The sequence below is a fragment of the Cydia pomonella genome, chromosome 18 (assembly GCF_033807575.1).
Source record: "Cydia pomonella isolate Wapato2018A chromosome 18, ilCydPomo1, whole genome shotgun sequence".
Taxonomy (NCBI): domain Eukaryota; kingdom Metazoa; phylum Arthropoda; class Insecta; order Lepidoptera; family Tortricidae; genus Cydia; species Cydia pomonella.
This window is the reverse complement of record NC_084720.1, coordinates 6,176,844-6,196,055: the sequence shown is the minus strand read 5'-3', so window position 1 is coordinate 6,196,055 and position 19,212 is coordinate 6,176,844. Positions and strand designations below refer to the sequence as shown.

At 40.8% G+C, this 19,212-nt stretch overlaps 3 protein-coding genes across 6 annotated transcripts; 1 reads left to right on the top strand and 2 right to left on the bottom strand.

Annotated features, from left to right (window-relative positions):
- Positions 1-26: 26 nt before the first annotated feature.
- Positions 27-1,737, top strand: LOC133527954 (ras-like GTP-binding protein Rho1). 3 transcript variants are annotated; one of them, XM_061865170.1, is made up of 2 exons: positions 27-142; positions 534-1,737. In XM_061865170.1, exon 2 carries the CDS (start codon positions 539-541, stop codon positions 1,115-1,117), a length of 579 nt encoding a protein of 192 aa, XP_061721154.1. In that variant the 5' UTR covers positions 27-142; positions 534-538; the 3' UTR covers positions 1,118-1,737. The 3 variants fall into 3 exon arrangements, with proteins under 3 accessions (XP_061721154.1, XP_061721153.1, XP_061721152.1); XM_061865169.1 differs by lacking the exon at positions 27-142 and adding an exon at positions 219-326; XM_061865168.1 differs by lacking the exon at positions 27-142 and adding an exon at positions 242-406.
- A 100-nt stretch (positions 1,738-1,837) lies between these two features.
- LOC133527947 (polynucleotide 5'-hydroxyl-kinase NOL9) lies at positions 1,838-10,886 on the bottom strand. 2 transcript variants are annotated; one of them, XM_061865154.1, is made up of 6 exons: positions 9,958-10,886; positions 8,282-9,883; positions 7,381-7,597; positions 4,786-5,268; positions 3,412-3,572; positions 1,838-2,215 (listed from the first exon to the last, which is right to left on the bottom strand). In XM_061865154.1, exons 2-6 carry the CDS (start codon positions 9,879-9,881, stop codon positions 1,965-1,967), a joined length of 2,712 nt encoding a protein of 903 aa, XP_061721138.1. In that variant the 5' UTR covers positions 9,882-9,883; positions 9,958-10,886; the 3' UTR covers positions 1,838-1,964. The 2 variants fall into 2 exon arrangements, with proteins under 2 accessions (XP_061721138.1, XP_061721139.1); XM_061865155.1 differs by having other exon boundaries at positions 10,029-10,886.
- A 138-nt stretch (positions 10,887-11,024) lies between these two features.
- On the bottom strand, positions 11,025-18,924 carry LOC133527950 (ATP synthase subunit alpha, mitochondrial). The gene is made up of 10 exons (XM_061865163.1): positions 18,767-18,924; positions 18,248-18,370; positions 17,679-17,792; positions 16,583-16,847; positions 14,483-14,707; positions 13,752-13,921; positions 13,281-13,375; positions 12,506-12,725; positions 11,976-12,143; positions 11,025-11,482 (listed from the first exon to the last, which is right to left on the bottom strand). Exons 1-10 carry the CDS (start codon positions 18,830-18,832, stop codon positions 11,270-11,272), a joined length of 1,659 nt encoding a protein of 552 aa, XP_061721147.1. The 5' UTR covers positions 18,833-18,924; the 3' UTR covers positions 11,025-11,269.
- Positions 18,925-19,212: the final 288 nt, after the last annotated feature.

Here is a 19,212-nt window from a genome sequence, read left to right as displayed (position 1 = left end):
ATGTCAAAAGGTGCGGTCATCAATCTAAATATCATTATGGCAACTCAGTGCGCTTATGTCATAGGAAAAAATAAAGAGATAATTATTCTCTTGTAATAAAACTGCTCAATTCACGAGTTATTGGTTGGAGTAGACATTTAAGGTTGGTTTTTTGTTATTTACTATTACTTAGTCAATATTTATTTCAAAAAATAAGGTCTAAATTAAACTCCTTCATTTTTACATATCGCAACACTTATTGCACGAACGAAAGTGCTTGTGATGAGCAAAGACGATTAGTAGTGTCGATAAGCCAATATTCTGCAGAAATTAGCCAGAATCTTCAGGTATCTACAAATATAATAAATAACCACCCTCGCATGTGAGGGTACTATGTGGTGGTGCTGTTCTTCTTCCGCTAGTTCAGGTGCTTATTCACAATTGAGGGCTTGTCTGACTACTCCCTACCCATAATCCTATACGGCGGCCATATTTATAAGTCACGAAAGGCGTTGACGCTCACTTGTAATTATTTGCGTTGCATTGTTTTACAGGACCGATGGCTGCGATACGCAAAAAATTAGTGATCGTAGGTGACGGTGCTTGCGGTAAAACATGCCTGCTGATCGTGTTCAGCAAGGACCAGTTCCCGGAAGTGTACGTGCCTACCGTGTTCGAAAACTACGTCGCCGACATCGAGGTTGATGGCAAACAAGTGGAACTGGCGCTGTGGGATACGGCCGGCCAGGAGGACTACGACCGGCTGCGGCCGCTGTCCTACCCCGACACTGACGTGATCCTCATGTGCTTCTCGGTGGACTCGCCCGACTCGCTCGAGAACATCCCCGAGAAGTGGACGCCCGAGGTGAAGCACTTCTGCCCCAATGTGCCCATCATCTTGGTGGGCAACAAGAAGGATTTGCGCAACGACCCAGCCACAATTAACGAGCTCCGCAAGATGAAGCAGGAGCCCGTGAAGCCGCAGGAGGGCCGCGCCATGGCCGAAAAGATCAACGCGTTCGCCTACCTCGAATGCTCGGCCAAGAGCAAGGAAGGCGTGCGCGAGGTGTTCGAGACGGCCACCCGCGCCGCGCTACAGGTTAAGAAGAAGAAGAAGACTAGGTGTTCTCTGCTGTAATTGTGCCGTTGTTGGGAGACTCTGATTTATGAATGGTTCGCATACTGCCTGAACACTTACGTTTGAAACGACCGGGCTGCAGCCGCGCCGCGGGCTCCGCCTGCCGGCGCCGAGTCTCGCCGCTGCACGCACATCCACTCAGTATTCGTGTGGCTACACTTTCACAATTGGTACTTGTATATTTTATAGATTATCTATAAAGATTAAGCATAAATGCCTTAACAAATGTAGTCGGGGACGAAAGTGGGCCCCCTGTCTATGGGCCCATGGAATTTTTGTGCTATTCTGTCAAGTTATATAATCAAGTAGCATTTCTTCCTGAATAGATTATTCCTAGCGCCCGTCTCAATGAGACTATTGTTTAGTTTCATATTTTGTATTTTAATTTTTCAATAAAATAGTGATGTATAATGTGTAGGATGTTTGTTTGACTCGGGCGCCCTGACGCAGCCAAGTGCCTGTCAGCTGATGCGTCTCTGAGACGTCCAATCAATCTGATTCTTCTCGTGTAGGGCAGTTTTTTTGTAATCTATTTGTTTGTGTGAAATCTTAACTTCTGTATGATTACATTGCATGCTAATATAATTTATTAGTAATAAACGAACCCCATGTTTTAACAATTCTTTTCTAGACTCTTTTTGACTTTTATAAAAATTTAATACAGCATTTATAAATCCGAGGTGTTTAGGAATGGGGAAATATTTAAGTTAAAATCAATCATCTATGTTATGTTTTATTAGTATTGTAAGTACAAAATTATCTTTCAAATATACATGAATTAACATAAAATTAGACTTCCTTTTATAATTTAAGATGATATTTTGGATCTACTCCAATTACACTTTTATTAACTAACGGAAGCTTTCACTTTAGGAACCCTAGACATTTTGAGTAGTTGTAGCGGGTTGTAGCGGCGGCGGGGCGCCGCCATGAGCCGCGGCGCGGCGGCGGGCGCGCGGTACGGCAGCGCGGCGCCCGCCAGCGCGGCGCCCAGGCGCAGCTCCGGCGCCCAGTCCGCGTACAGCAGCGTGTCGCCCGCCGCCGCCGGCGCCACCACGTAGCACAGCCCCTTCTCCGGGTCTATCCCGCGAACTAGCCCTGTGAGTGATACAACTATTACTCTACTTATCTTTAATCGGTACTTTATTGCCTCTATGTATCTGATAACGGAATTATTTATGACTTAACATTACTGAAAGGAAATTTTCAACTGAAATTGGTTGCGTGCCAATAGTTAAAATGCTTAGTTGAGTTAGAATTCTATATAGCACACGTATATGCGCCGGTCATTGATAAACAGTAATTATTTTGAACAAGTTTTTGGCACTCGTTCGTTCGCGCGGATCATAACGACCGCATATGACCTAGTTACTTTTGATCGTGCAACCCTCTTATAATTTTATTTTTACGTCTCCAATTATTATGACGTCACGTACGCAAATTACTCAGATCAAATGTTGTCATTACATGAGTCACTGCAATGAGGAAACACCAACATTACAGATTTAGTAATTCATTGATAAATTGTTTGTTAAAGCTATTTCCAGAGACTCTTCTCGTTAAATATTAACGACTGAGTAATCCGAAAATATGAAATGAGCTAGATTAAAAATAAACATGAAATTGGGTTCAAGATCTGCTTAAACCTTTTGACCATTTATCATAGCCAAAAATGTGGCACAAAACCACCATTTGAATTTGTCCAAGCGAGTTAATATGGGCCTTAGTTGAAATTGTATAGGTTACTCACTCCTATCAGGATTCTTGGTATCACAGGGTCAACTTTACTTCGTGTCTATTAATCTATTTACAACCCTTAACCTTGATCATGCAACATTGTTATAATTTTGTGATCATTTTCTGTATGATTAAGGAAATAAAAGTGAAATCTGTAACACTTTTGGCATTAGCCTAAAGAGGACAAATATATTGTGAAACTGCGAAAGTTACTGTCTACCTCTTCAATTTCAACCAATTTAGATTAAATTTGGCAATGCCGGATTTAGAGGTCTGGAGGCCTCGGGCAAAAAAGGAGAGGAGGCCCCCTGGCCCCAAATTTTTTCCAAATAAAATGGTAAATTTACCGAATTCTCTATTGTGGGGGGCCCCTCTTTTGTGGAGGCCCGGGGCAGTAGCCCCGGTTGCCCTCCCCTAAATCCGGCCCTGAAATTTGGTATGAAGACAGTTTGAGACCCGGTGAAGGAAACAGCATATTTTTCTTCGCCAGGATCATTCTACACAGACAAAGCCACGAGCAGAAGCTAGTTTAGGATATAAATATAGCTGAAACAAACCGTGTCCGTAGCACCGCAGCGGAGTGTCTTTGAGCGTGTACACCTTGTCGCTATCTCCCTCGTGTTTGCACAGCGCTACTATTTTACCGTTGATTACCCGCGCAATGTTGTCTTCATTGATTCTAACATTCAACGCGATGTATAAGTTGCGTAGATCCACTCTGGAAAGAGTAATTATCTGAATTTTTAAACCTAAAAGTTAAAAAAAAACAATACAGTCTCCCACAGTTGAGACCAATTAGAATGCATTAAGGCATTTAGGCTACAGGATTTAAAAAAAGAGACATGCATACACGATAAGCATTCTCTTTTTTGGCGGTCAGGTAAAAAGGAACGGGCCTTTTGTATAATCAAATAAAAGCCTACAGATTGGTTTCACGAAAATTTTTTGGTAATTCATTCCGTACACGGCGTCAAAAAGTTGAACTCGTAAGATACAAATGAAGAAATTTGAAGTTATATTAGAATAACATAAGGTTCAATTTTCTTTCATCTTATATCTCGAGTTATCAACTTCCTCCCACCGTGTACAGAATTATACAACTTCGTGAGACACTAAACCCCACATTTTTGTATATATTAATCTAAACTTTTATAGAATAACTAAGACTACCAAATTAAATAAAAAAAAACAATCCATCTGCTTCTGGATCTCGGGAGGTCAAAAGTCCTAACCCGCCTAGAATATAGGGTGAGCCAGAAAAATGGGTCATTACGAACTAATTTTATCCACCTCTATCAAGAGGTAGTCTGAAAGAGATCGCTTTAAAGCGATAAGACCGCCTGATACCTACATTAATTCTTCATATTAACTATTCGGATGTAAAAGTATTTTGGTGCAATAACGTATATCAATTGAATATTACAATTAAATGATGTCATCGAAGGAAATAGCTGCACGGTGGTGATAAGGGCGATAGATTGCGTTGTCCGCAATGAGTCACGGCCGAGACGGTCTCATTCACATTCGTACCGGGAACTCGGTAGTAACGGGAAAAGGTGGGCACGCGACTTGTTTGTGTGTACTACGTGTTTTTGCTAAACGTTTTCAAGGTTAGCTTTTTGTTGACTATACTTTTTAATGTCTTGTCTATGACGTCTTTGTGTATGGTGGGGGCACTAAACGGAAATAAAAATACTTGTTCATCCAAACTAATTACGTATGTAAAGCAAATTACACTGTCTGTTATCTTTCGCGTTTTACTAGACAGCTTTTGATGAAATTTGGCGTGTAGAATTTTTTAAATCTATGGATGGACATTGACTACCTTACTTTTGGAAATTTAACCCCTGGGAGGAGAGAGAGAGGAAATGTCACAAACCCGAACATGTCGAAAGCGGATATAGCTAGTACCATAATTAAAACCAACTTACTCATACGGAACAACGCTGAGCAGGAAGTCGTCAGTGGCATTATTAGTCATCATGCTGCCAAAATAGGCCAAAAAGTTTAGGTATCTCTCCTCCTTAGGCGGCAGCGAGAAATTGCCCTTAACACTATCAGCGCTTGACAATATGAGGGCATAATCCAACTCATTCTGTAACTTAATTGGTTTGAAAAGATAGTGATACTGATACTTATAATACAGAGATTTAACTGTATCAGAATCAAGGTAATGTGCGTATCTTTTTTTAGGGTTTTTAGAGTCAATTTGAAGGATGAATGTGGGTTGTAGAAGTATGGTTATCAGGGCCATGAACTGGAGGCCTAGAGCGTTGACCATGCCCATGCTGTTGACGATCCAGGGCAGGTCGCGGAAGCGGGGCTCGCTGTGGCAGTAGGCGATGAGTTGTTGCACCGCTGTCGCGTAGCGTCTCGGGTTATCCATTGTGCTAATGATACCGATGTTCAACATCCTGGAACAAAACGGTTTGTAAACATTGGGTAGGATTACTGTCTACTCGTGTTTAGTTAACTTGATTAAGATTAATTACCTAAGTTATCAAATATTATCTTTCAGAATTCTTTCTAATCCAGCGATATCCAAACCTGCCACGAACCTGCTAATTTAACCCGCGAAAAGTGCCAAATTCCATAAAATCCGGCCTCCATAAAGGAAATAATGGTCTGGTTGTGGCCCTCGGGTCAAAATTTTTAGAAAACTCTGATTTAGTCAAATCCAATACAAAAGGCCAGTGGCCGGCAAACCGCGGCTGTTTGGGAGGTACCGCCCGCACCAAGAGTAGACTGTCTATAGAGTAGATGAGATTATGCGTCAAAAGTATCTACAGTTCTCAAGAGATAAGTTTAATGTAAACCAATTAGACTGCAGCAGATACTTTAGAACGCGAACTATAGAAATATATTTTACTTTTTTGTAAAACTGCAATAGACTTATGTAATAGCCAATAGGGCTACATTATTTTTCTATTAATACGTCATTATGCCTAAGGCGCATATCACATTGCCATCGCATGTCGTTGCGAAGTGCAGGGCCGGATTTAGGGGAGGGCAACCGGGGCTACTGCCCCGGGCCTCCACAAAAGAGGGGCCCCCCACAATAGAGAATTCGGTAAATTTACCATTTTATTTGGAAAAAATTTGGGGCCTGGGGGCCTCCACTCCTTTATTGCCCGAGGCCTCCAGACCTCTAAATCCGGCATTGGCGAAGTGCGAAGCGATTAATTCGCGTGCGGCGACGACAGTACGATGGTCGAGTCGTCGTGCGATTCGCACGGAGAGGCAAAGCCAAAGAGTTTATACCATGCGGTTTTTGCATACCAATGCCGATTCTACAGCACAAGGTTAAAATCGCAGCACCGGACGTCGCTCCGAAGTGCGAAGCCATGTGATAAGCGCCTTAGCCTGAATCAGATCGAAGAATTGGCCATTTTTTGATCTGCTCGACCGTCAGGCAGTTTTGTAGGCATACTTATTCACTTCGACCTTACCTCAGCAAACTGGCAAAGAAACAGACAAATATAACCGTGACATTATACTACTTACATATGAATTGTACCTATAACATAACTGATGTTTATCAGGTGCTTGATATTCAAAGGTTAAAACAAGCCATGGCCCGGGGCGGCCACCCTTTAAAGGCCCAGTGCGCCAAATCTTAAAATAGGTCATGATGTTTATACGTTTAGGGGAAACTACATTTGTCATTATTCTATTTTGGTCAGCAGTTTAATGAATTATTTATTTACTTCAGTCTAATCTTTTGCTATGAATAATCTCAAGATACAAAACGAATACAGATCAAAAACGTAAACTGACTGAAATGACGACAAGTTCGTGTGAGATTTTAATATGGGTACTGCCGGTTGACTGGCTACACACGTTAGGCAAAACCTACGCAGGTCCCGATTACAATTAGGAAAATGTTCAATCAAGCAGAAGAACAACCAAAATAGCCGTTTGGGCGTTTCCGAGTGACTGAACGGCGTGTCGAGTAACCGGCTGTTGCGACACCAGGCGTATCACATGCGCGTTGCCCACACCTTAGCGGACGTTTACAACCAGTGGCAAATTAGTTTTTTTTTACATCTCATTTGATTGAAGTCAGTCGTGTTCGATTCTACAATTGGCTGTATATAAGTAGCTAAATGGTAAGTACAAATTAAAAATGATCTGAACTGAATACAACTTTATTGTTTAAAGAATAAGAGCGTGTGTAGATAATTTTAATACATCACCCGCTTAGCCACTTGCTGACTGTACATACCCTCTGCAGCAGAGTATGTTAATTACTGTATTTGTAATTACGAGTGACGAAGCATTTTTAACCTTGAAAAAAGTTAAGTTTTAGTCCACAACTAAGGCACGTTCGCGAATTGCGCCTGAGGTAGGCAAGTGGCAGGGTTGTACCTAGTAAGTAGTTACAATGGCTGTGGTCCTTTGTAAGTGGGAAATGTATAGCTTCTAACAGAAGCATGCAAACTTGCTCTGCCGTGCATGGGAGTCCACTAAGTAAGGAAACCATTCCGATATAAAATCAGAAAATTACTAAAAGCAAAACAACTAACCTTTCGGGTGTCTTCAAGTGCGTGAATGCCGGGCCAAGCAGCGGTTCCTCCACCACAGTAGCCGACACGGAACCCGCCGGCGTGAACTCGCTCTGCCCAGGGTCCAGGTCCAACACCAGCGCGGGCCCGCGCGCCAACATTTTGTTCACGTAATAGCGTAGGAAAGAACTCTTGCCTAAGCCCTTTCCGCCGCATACGATTCCTCTGCTTTGATGCTCTGAAAGAGTTTCCAAAGCTATGTTTTACCCTTTTTGAACGTGAAGAACACCGAAACTCGTCGTCACTAGTCGTGCCCACAGCCCCAAGGACAACATAGGTGTTATGGCGGACACTGTCAAAGTATGAGGTGCAAATGTCTAAAAGTGTATTCCCATTGGCAAGGTGTAATTTTATGTGACCAAGAAGATAAATTTGTTTTGCAATTCTTTGTGTACAAGAGTTCCCACTACACATTCTAGATACTAAAATGAAAGTTTAATTGCCTCAATTCCCATCTGATCTTTCTTGTTCAAAGTCAGGATGATTGGACAGTAAACTAGCCAAACAAACTGTAATCTAAGTATACTTTTAAATTAAAGGAAAAATTCACCACTCCTGAAGGCCTAACGCGAACTGCGTTCGACGTGTTGCCTCTCTGTCATACTTGTAAATTCATATGTAAGTGTGACAGGCAGCCAACCAATTGAATGTTGTTTGCAGTAGGCTCTCAGACGAGATTCTAACTTGTGACCTTTCACTCTTAAATTTAGTAATTAACTTAATTTTAGTATCTGGTCTATAAATGGCTTAGTACTTAGAGTATTGTAGTTTGGTACAAGTACAACTTCTTAAAAACAATTTTAATTTCTTCTAGTATAAAAGGCACTCTATTGTGTAATAACAATATTAAACAAAATCTTACTATATCCATGTTGCAAAGCTTGGCTCCAACAAGGATTCTCTTCAAAACTCTTCCAAGGTTTCATAAGGTACAGTGAGCATCCCAAAAAGTCTGATGCTTTTCTGAAGCAGCCATCAACATTTTTATTGGTCTTGGAAAATAGATCAGTTATGGTGCAGCTATTTTCTACAAACTGAGCTACTCTATCATGCAATGGTTGCAATTGTACAACACTATCACGGGGACTGAGGGTGGTTACAATTTCTTCAGCAGCTGCCACGGAGAGACCTGATCCTGTCAGCTTTCCAAATAACCCATAATAGCCCTTATCATGATCTAGTGTCCGTAAGTATTGAGCACAGTTGTAATTTGGTGCATAAACCCTGTAAGTCTTATCTTGTAGAGTGTAGCCACCTATTTCTACTAAACCTCCCAATGAAGTGACTTTTACTTTTCCATGAATGTATATTTCAGCAGGATGCTTAAGAATTAGTATACAGCAATTTTTTCCATAGAAAATATTTACGGGATTTACAAAGTTTGTATCAACCAACTCTGCTGAAGTCTCTCTTTGGAATGTTTCCTCCGATTGTATGGTTTCATCATAAGCAAGTGAGCTCTCCTCTACTGGCATATCAGTACTGGATTCCAAGTCCATGACCTCTGGGTCATCAAGCTCACTTCCTACCTCAGGCAGTAAACTATAATTAGGATCATTCACACTCTCTTCCTCCAATGTTGGGAATATACCAGACTTATTAGTAGCAAACATATTCTGGGCTTCAGAGGGCAAGTTTCTAATGGTTGGATATGTGTACTCTCCGAGTACATCGCTGAGGGTTTGATGGGGCATGTCTACTGCAGTTATAGAAACAAATGAAGGTGATGCAATATTTGAGTAATCAACAGTGTCTGCTGAATGTCTCTCTAATCCTTTATCAGAAAGCAACTCTTCACTTGAGTTACTTTCCATCAGAATAGATTCTTGACTATAATTCTCGGATTCCGGTATTTGACTTATTTTTCTTTCCTTTTTGGAAACTCTCGGATTGTCTCGCAATTTTAATTTTTCAAATATTTTTGAGGCTAATCTGCCATCGGGATCAAATGGTTCACTAGCGCTGGACTCAAAATCTGAGGCGGAATCTACAGAAGTGCTAGTCATTGAGAAATGGTCATCACTCTCATTGCCTTCATTAATAGAAATTGAAGCTTCAGAAAGACTTTGGATGTCCTCGTTTATATCAGAAAGAGACACATCACTGGTCTTAGGCAAACTAACATTCTCCTCAAAGCTACTGTCTAGATTTGAAGACTTATGTGATTGACTGTCTACAGAATCATCTAAGTTGACAATTGCAGTATCTCTTACGCTTCCGGGTCCTATAAAAGAAATCCTTTGCCGTGTACTGTTTCCCTCGCTGCTGGATGCGGTCAAGTCGAGGTCGGAAAATCCACTTACAGATGTGGAATCATCTTCCTTTTCAATATTAGCCGCGTCTCGAATGAGTTTATTATCATTTTGTTTGTACCCGTACAACATTTGCTTTAGTTGTTTCTTCATATTGTCGTCTGTGTTGTGATCCCGTTTTACAACATGCGCTTTTTCGAAAAACTCCATACCTGCAAAGCAATCGATTTTAACTATCTTCAAATACCAAGATATGTTTATAGAAAAGGCTTGATTTTAGTCTTACAAATCTAATAGTTTTTGTCACTTCGTATTGATCATTCAACTAAAATATAATACTTTATGAGTTTTACTAACTTAAAATAAACGCGGTCAGCGCCGTCGGTAGTATTATGACATTTTTGACAAGACAATGTCAATAAAAGTAACTTTAGGTCCAACACGTACTTTTTAATTATCTACTACTGTTACCACACTATTGCAAAGTTAAGAGTTCAACTTGGACCTCATTTCAAACTATTCAAGATAACATTAAACCCGCTCATATTTATCTATAATGTAGCGACACCTACCGATGAGTAATGTAACCAAAGAGCATATAATAATGTAACTACATAAACTAACCTATGAACTTCAGAACACCGCCAAAAGGTGGCGCTGTCATTTCGTGTTACAAGTACGTTATCACTTGTCATGACTGAAAATAAAGATAACATAACACTAACATATATGAGATTATATTTTAAGATATTTCGTAGTGGAAGAATACAGTTGATTTTAAAGAGTAGGCTAAGGCGTTTGACAGCAATTTTTATTAAACACCGCCGCAAAAAGAAGGGCGTAATAAGGCGCTATTGCGTATGTCTGTAGCACCGTGGCTGTTATAAAGGTGAACCGATGTTGCTGTTTTATTCATTTTAGAGCAAGTTTTCTGGCGCTCGTTCTTAGACTTGTTTTATCACAATGGGATCATCCGTTTCGTGGCGTTTGGGTTTTTAAAACATTTTGTGATTGCTAGGGTAAACTAAACAGTTTCTGTCCAGGCGACAGGTCTTTTTGCACTTCGTCTCTCCAGCGGTAGCTAAGGCGCCCAGACGGTCTTCAATTGGAACTCTAGACAGAGAAAGGTTTTGGACAGAGAAGCATGGCGGTCTTTGGTATCGGAGGCCAAGATCCACTTCGCGTCGCTGCGCCACAGCAGTAAGTGGGGTAAACTAGTCTTTTGTAGAATTTTTGCGAGAGTCTTCAATGCTAGCTCAAAATAAGGTTGAAGGGGCCAATCATTAGACGGGGATCGACACAGACTTAATAAGAACCACATGAATATTACAATCGAGAAAGGAAACCACGGTACATTTTTAAAGACGTATATTTTTATATAACCAATACTCCTGCTCCTGACATTGCGAGAGATAAATACATTCCATGATTCGTATTCACATACAATACAGTCCATACGAATGTTAAACTACTTGAGCTGCCGACGGAAGCATTGACGCTCAATGCTTCCGTAGGCGGCCGCTAGCCCGAGGTTGTACTGCGAGCCAGCCGATTTCTTGTACCGCAGTACAACCACGGGTTATAAATAATATGCTAGTTTAAGACGAGGTGAAGGTAGCCAGGAAGTCGGTGACGATCTTCTTGAGCTGAGTGTCGGACTCGGGCGTGATCTGGCCGTCCTTGGCGATGGTGGCCAGCAGTCCCTGGTGACTGGTCTTGATGTGGGCAGTGAATTCCTTCTCGAAGGCGGTGATCTTGGTGGGGTCCAGCTTGTCCAAGTGGCCGCGGACACCGCAGTAGATGATGGCGACCTGAGACACACAAGTGATTTGGTCTTTACATAATGATTCTGGATACTAATGTCCTGTTTATTTCTGCGATGAGACTATGAATGCGAAATAGTTTGTAGGCTAGTTTCACAGAAACTTAAAACAAGTGGAAGACTGAGGGCCTACCGCGAAAAACGAAATTTCGTTATTTGCGTCTCTATCTATCTACATATTCGAGCGATAGAGGCAAATCGACAGGAAAGAAATGGACCCCTAATATGAACAAAAAATTACTAAACAGGTAAAATACAAATGGAATTCAAAATGCAAGGAGAGGAGGACACAGATCTTTCAAAGTCGAATAACATATTTTGTTTGAATTTACACACTGAATAACGCATCATTTCCTTCAATTCCGTCACGGATTGCTTTACTGAATTTCATTTTGAACAAAAAAAGGGACTTAAAAGGTCCCTTTAAACAAATTTAAAAATCGGAGTTCAGAGGAAAAAATGTGGTTGAAATAAAACATTACCTGCTCCTCAATAGCCATGGGCACGTACTGGCCCTGCTTGAGCAGCTCGGTGAGACGCATGCCGCGGTTCAGCAGCTGCTGCGTGGCGGCGTCCAAGTCGGAGCCGAACTGGGCGAAGGCGGCGACCTCGCGGTACTGAGCCAACTCCAGCTTCATGGAGCCGGCCACCTGCGAGGGAAATGGGATTATTGTTCTGCTGGACGCTGGACAATTTTATATACTGATCGGTCAATGATTGCGTAACTAACGACTCAGCCACGAAATGTAGGCTCTGAGCGTGCACGCTTGACGCTGACGCCGACCACCATACATACATTGGTTAAAACAAATGTATGGCGTCAACATCGAACGTGCGTTTCGTGACCCTCGGGTAAAGCTTGTCAATTACTTTACTAACTTAGCACGAAACATATTGACAGTTTGTTGTTTATTGGCTTCGGTTCTCACCAAGGGAGAGATTAAATTGTGCAAAAAGTGTGAATCCAATATGACTGGCATACTGCAGTGTGTTTAGGTATCAAGATTGGGACCTGCTTCATGGCCTTGGTCTGGGCGGCGGAGCCGACGCGGGACACGGACAGACCGACGTTGATGGCGGGCCGGATGCCCTTGTAGAACAGCTCGGTCTCCAAGAAGATCTGGCCGTCAGTGATGGAGATCACGTTGGTGGGAATGTACGCGGACACGTCGCCGGCCTGGGTCTCGATCACGGGCAGGGCGGTCAGGGAGCCGCCACCCATCTTGTCGGACCTGTGCCATGTAAACATTTATTTACAATTACCAATTGTTATTGAATAAATTCTGTAAGTCACATATTCCGCTTTGTTTAGATTTCTTTTATATTCATATTCTTTATTCTGTTAATTTGAACCAACTAGGCAGGCCATGTTTTGTGTCAATTTCCGGGCTTTGTATCGTAACTGTTAAATAAAATAAAATAAAAAGGCCTTTATTTCCAAATTTCCCATTTTTACATTAGACGTTTTTTCATATTGGTTAGTAAGTTTCTTTTAGTTAGTGTTGATTTTATGTACGTTATTTACTATTTATTTATTTAATTTGGACCCCTCTTCGAGTGTAGGCCTTCTCCAACTCTCTCCATTTTTGCCTGTCTTTCGCTTTGTTTAGCCAGTCTTTCCCTGGAGTTTCTTTTATATTATCTAGCCATCGTTTATATAGCTTTCCCCATTTCCTTTTGCCAATCGTAACTGTTATCATGTCATAATTATGGGGCCTTCCTCGAGCCTGAAGTTAGCCGATTTTTCATTTCATTTCAGGCAAACTTGTCGAGACTCGTCTACTTACATCTTAGCGGCACGCTCGAGCAGACGGGAGTGGAGGTAGAACACGTCACCGGGATAGGCCTCGCGACCAGGGGGACGACGCAGCAGCAGGGACATCTGCATGACAACATACACATAGGTTAGGTTAGCCTTCACCGTTTCACACACAACTGCTTCCAAAACGAAAGGAAGTACAAGATACACAAAATTAATATTCATGATTATACCTTGTACTCAAGGTATCTGAGGATTTATTGGCTCATTTTATTCCTCGGCTGGGCTGGGTAATATCATCCTATCTGCCATTGCTCTACTGACAAATGTCTATTGCCAAACCAAAACAATATTTCAATAAGGAGCTTTAACAAACTGATCACACCAAGTATTATTTTTATACTTCCGTAATATTAGCAAGTTGTTTGGCAACTTCAAAAGTCTCTAAAAAAGATGTATCACAGCTTGATCTGACAATGTTTCCATGTTATTATTTTACCTGGCGGTAGGCCACGGCCTGCTTGGACAGATCGTCGTAGATGATGAGCGCGTGCTTGCCGTTGTCGCGGAAGAACTCGCCCATGGCGCAGCCCGAGTACGGCGCCAGGTACTGCAGCGGCGCCGCGTCCGACGCCGTGGCCGACACGATGATGGTGTAGTTGATGGCGCCTGCCGACGACATGTTCATCTTATACTAACTTTACTTTTCCCAAGCAAAATTACTCCATTGGCGACATGCAATTTACCAACATCCAGAAACTATGATTGTATTCATCAATATTATGAATCAGATACTTAGAGTTGGAGCTACATATATCTGTTAACATCATTAATCTTTTTTCTTTTTGGTACACTATTACTCTTGCATATTCAAGCAATAGAGACACCAATAGACAAATTAAACATCCAAGGTGTTCGCATTGGGTCTCCATTGTTTCCCATAAAGTTTTAAGTCATAATGTATTGTTTATCCGCATTTTCACTAGCCATAATTTGGTTTTTCTCAGAAACGCGTAACTTTTCAGGATTGCCATAAAACAAACCTAACCTAACCTATCTATAGGATAACCTAAGGAAATTCCTGATAAGTTAACGGTTTCTGAGTTATGACTAATGATAATATGACTATCATTACATTATGACTTTCAATAATTATGCCAAACAAAGGGATCCGGTTCACAGTATCAGAGGATATTATTAGATACATTTTTGGGTCATGTTTTTCCTTACCAGCATCAGTCAAGCGCTTGACAATCTGCGCGACGGTGGACCTCTTCTGTCCGATGGCGACGTAGATGCAGTACAGTTTCTTCTTCTCATCCTCGCCCTTGTTGAAGCGCTGCTGGTTGATAATGGTGTCAATGGCCAGAGCGGTCTTGCCGGTCTGACGATCGCCAATGATCAGCTCACGCTGACCACGGCCGATGGGCACCAGGGAGTCTACGGCCTTGATGCCTGGAATAAATTGGTTGTTTTGTTAGTACAGCAGTTATGTAATATCTTTTACAGTACATATGGGGCTACTTTATAGCACTAGTGCGAGAAGTAGCATATTACGTTACTGTGTCGAACATTTAAAGGGCCATATGTACTGTAAAACGTTGTACGATACATGTGCGAATAGGTAATTCGCAACTCGTGTCGATTTAAAACACTCCCTTCGGTCGTGTTTTAATTTATCGCCACTCGTTTCGAATTTCCTATTTTTCGCACTTGTATCGTAATGTACTATATAAACAGGAATTCTGGACCATAAAAAATGTAACCCTGTGTCAAATTGTATTAACCCACGGAGTCCCACGGCCGCGATATGCTTCTGCCGGCGTAAGCCAATAACACCTGTGATTTTTGAAATTTCAAACTGCTGGGACACAAGGGGTTAAGTAAAAGAGATTATGGTCTTGTAATAAAATCTTCTAAGCTTATCTAAAGAATATAAATATCTCAGGAGTGTATTGTTCAATCAATAACTGCTGGCCTATTTTAAATAGCACAGGTTAGTAGGTGTTGAATATATTATGTACCATGACACTTCAGGTATTTTATTTTATACTTTAGCTCCTGGTGAAGCTACTAAAAAAAATGTTATAATGATAACATAGTAAATTAAACTTAATTTCTTATATTGCAGATTCCTGGATACTGTTTAGTGCACAGACAACTTAACTGCATCTTTTTAGGCTCAGAAAATTGGCATTATTTCACACTGCACATAGAATATTATTTGTATTGTGCTTGTTCCTTCACACGCCGCGCACAGCATCACTATCCATTTAAATAACATTCTCTAGCCTAGCATTACCATGAGAAAACTGTCCTCATCTTACATAAGTTAAATAACTGTCACAAAATGATGTTAACAATTAATCAAATTGTGAACTAAAGACACAAACTTTTAACTAAATCTGAAATAACTCTGTCTTAGATTACCGCAATAGTTACATTTATGTATGGGGATCTGTTTTAAATTCATTATATGAAATATAATCCATCTAATAGTAACTGAACTCAAGGCTGGGAACGGGTTTATAAAATACCGGTTTATTCAGTTTTCCTCCGACCTTTTATAAGAACGCGAACGGTTTAAGAACTTTACTGTAACCTATAAAAACTGGTTTATTCAACGAGCGCCAAAACGGCCGGCCGGGCTGGTAGTGTGCCACGTAAACTTAGAACCCGACATAGGAAGAAACCGGTTTTTATTGCTCTAAACCGGTTAATTAGACAAGAACTGTTCCGAAACCGAAATTAAAGTTGGCGCGAAGTACATGATAACAGTAAACATAATATACAAAAGATTGCGGTCTGTCAAGACAGTATGGAAAGAATTATGCTAGGAATAAGATTAAATGACAGATGAAGACTGACAACAATCAGGAAAAAACAAAAGTCAGAGACGCAGCCAGAGAAATAAGAAAAAGAAAATGGAGATGGACAGGTCACATGTCAAGATCGAAAATAAACAAATGGACACAAAATGCAACTAATTGGTTCCCTATATACAACAAGAGAGGTCAGGGACACCCGAAAATGAGATGGGAGGATGATTTCCCACCAAAGTGGATTAGAACCGCTTGGAACAGAGAATACTGGAAAGCTTTAGAGGAGGCCTTTATCGGAAACCCCAGCAATCTGACTGGTGACAACTAAACAGTGACAAAGTAACACAACAGAATGATAAACGAGTCAGTGAACAAAGGCTCATTGTATTGAACATGATAACAGTTTGGAAATTTAACCGGTTTCCGAGCTTTGACTGAACTCTATTACTTAGATGAATCCGAACTTGCGAATTCAGCTAGCAATATGCGATTTTAGTTTGAAACTCACCAGTCTGCATAGGTTCGCGCACAGACACACGCGGGATGATGCCCGGCGCCTTGACGCCCACACGCTGGCGGACCTTGGTGTCGAGTGCGCCCTTGCCGTCGATGGCGTTGCCCAGCGCGTCCACCACGCGGCCCAGCAGCTGCTCGCCCACGGGCACGTCCACGATGGCGCCGGTACGCTTCACGATGTCGCCCTCCTTGATCAGCTTGTCGTTACCGAACACGACAACACCCACGTTGTCGGGCTCCAAGTTGAGGGCCATTCCCTAGGGATTGGTCGCTATGTTATTGCATTGAAGGGTGATGAAGAGGGTATTCATTTAACATATGTTTTTGTATATGTTGTATGTAATATAACTTGTACAAAGACAGAATTGTGCAAGTCCTGTCACAAAAAATCCGCATCCCATCTCTTGAGTATAGGATGGATGCAAGAGCAACAAATGTGAGCAAGATTCTGTAAATAATTATAGATACAGTGTAAACTCTATATAGTGACACTCAAGGGAAACACTTATTGAAGTTATAGGAAATTTTTGTTAAATAAAAAGAAATTAAAGTAAACCAACTTGAGCCAAAAATGTTAATGTTATAGTTCACACTAGGTTACTACAGTAACCATATCAACTTTTCTTATTCTGCATTTTGTTTGCTTCATTCATATTGATTGTATGTCTGGAATATCTGGCACAGTGCCAAAATATTCCCCTGCATTATCAAAAATCTTTAAAACTTGGGCTTTTATGACTGTTAAACACATTCAGTGCCAGTGACCCAATAGTTGGGTTTTCTGTTTGTAGTCCCTATTTTTTATATACGGGATTTTGCATGTTATTGTATATGCTCATAGCATGCGCTGTTACTGAATATGTTAATGATAGACTAGGTATATCTAGTAACACAGTTTATCTAAAAAAGTTACTAAAAATAAACATTAAAACCCAATTGTACGAAATCTCATGGGCTGTAGCTCCTCCAACTGAATTAAGCTTCTGCACCTGCAGTTTACCGTAGACATTTTCTTTCCTCATATATTTTATCAAACAGAGACAAAATAGTTCCTTTTAATGCAATATTGAATACATATATATACCAACCTTAAGACCAGAGGAGAATTCCACCATCTCCTCGGCCTGGATGTTCTTGAGGCCATACACACGGGCAATACCGTCACCGATGCTCAGCACACGGCCAGTCTCTTCCAAATCGGCCTGGAAATAATAAAGCCTTATGATTAAATATAGATTTACTTGTTAAATATTTTTGGCCCAATCTTATAGCACAATATTTGTCACAATTTACTTCTAATATATTTTATGGATAGCTATGAAAACAGCACAATATTTATCACAATTTACTTGTAAAATATTTTTTGACAGTCATGTAGACAGCACAATATTTTTCAGAAGTGTGTACAGTTCAAGAAATTAACTGACTATTTTGTAAGGGCTGTATTCTATTGGTTATTCAAATGTATCTTCAGTTAGCACAAAATCAGCTGATCGACTTTGTGTGCAATATCTGACCTAGCAACAATATTAAAATTATATTTAAAAAAAAACTGAGAGCTTTCCACGATTTTGTAACTGAGAAAATACTTAAAACAAAAATTGACATTGAGCAAACACTACTTATCTTAACCTCAACAGTTTATGTAATCACTCACCTTAGGTGCAGCACCGAGGATTCTCTCCTCCAGGATGGTGGAGATTTCGGCAGCCCGCTGCGTGCACGAGACATGGAGCTTGCGCGCCGCCACGGACACGGCGGGGACGGCGACCTTCGAAACCTGCCGCAGCCATAACCAAACTATCAATAATCAATTCACACAAAAAACACTTCGTAACACTATTATACGGGATACGGTTGTCCATTTTAACGATCCACTAATTAGATATGCACTCTCCATTGACATTTCCAGCAAAATACCGACGTCCTGCAGTATCGCCCTCTGTTACATAACACGAATCATACGCGAAAATTAACATCATATTAGACACTAATTGTGAATGATTATGAACAATATCACTACACTGATGGACTAAAACTATAATTCCTCTATGATTATTTGTTGTAAGTGGCAATTCATGTGATTTGCCAAGTTATATCGCAGGCTATCATATCACCGGTTAGGACACTAGGGTAGATCAAAACCTTGAATTTTAAGTAACGATAGAACGCATACCTGTGTCGCGGCATTTGGGATACGCCTGGCCACCGAAGAGGCCAAACGAGCGGAGATCAGCGACATTTTTCACAAATTCTTATAACACTGGTGGAAGGAAGGGCCGTGTGGTTCTCCGCTCGTTTCTTCGTTGGTGCTAAGCCGGAAATGACATAATCGATCCTTGTCTGTGGTCTGTCCATGAAAATGTAGGTCGTTAAGAAACTACTAAACAAAAACTTCCAAAGTAGTTTAAAAAAAAAAAAATGTAACAAAGTATCAATTTGATAATAAATTCAATTTTAAAGTATTACATTTATAAAATTTATGTTGTGAGCAATAAAGTATTTTACTATCAAGTCTAGTATTGTCTATGACCACAGGTCTATTGTTTGTGGGTGATGGCTTTTTGTTTTATGAAAATATGGAGGCTGTACACTAAGTTATAGTTTAGAATATAAACAGAA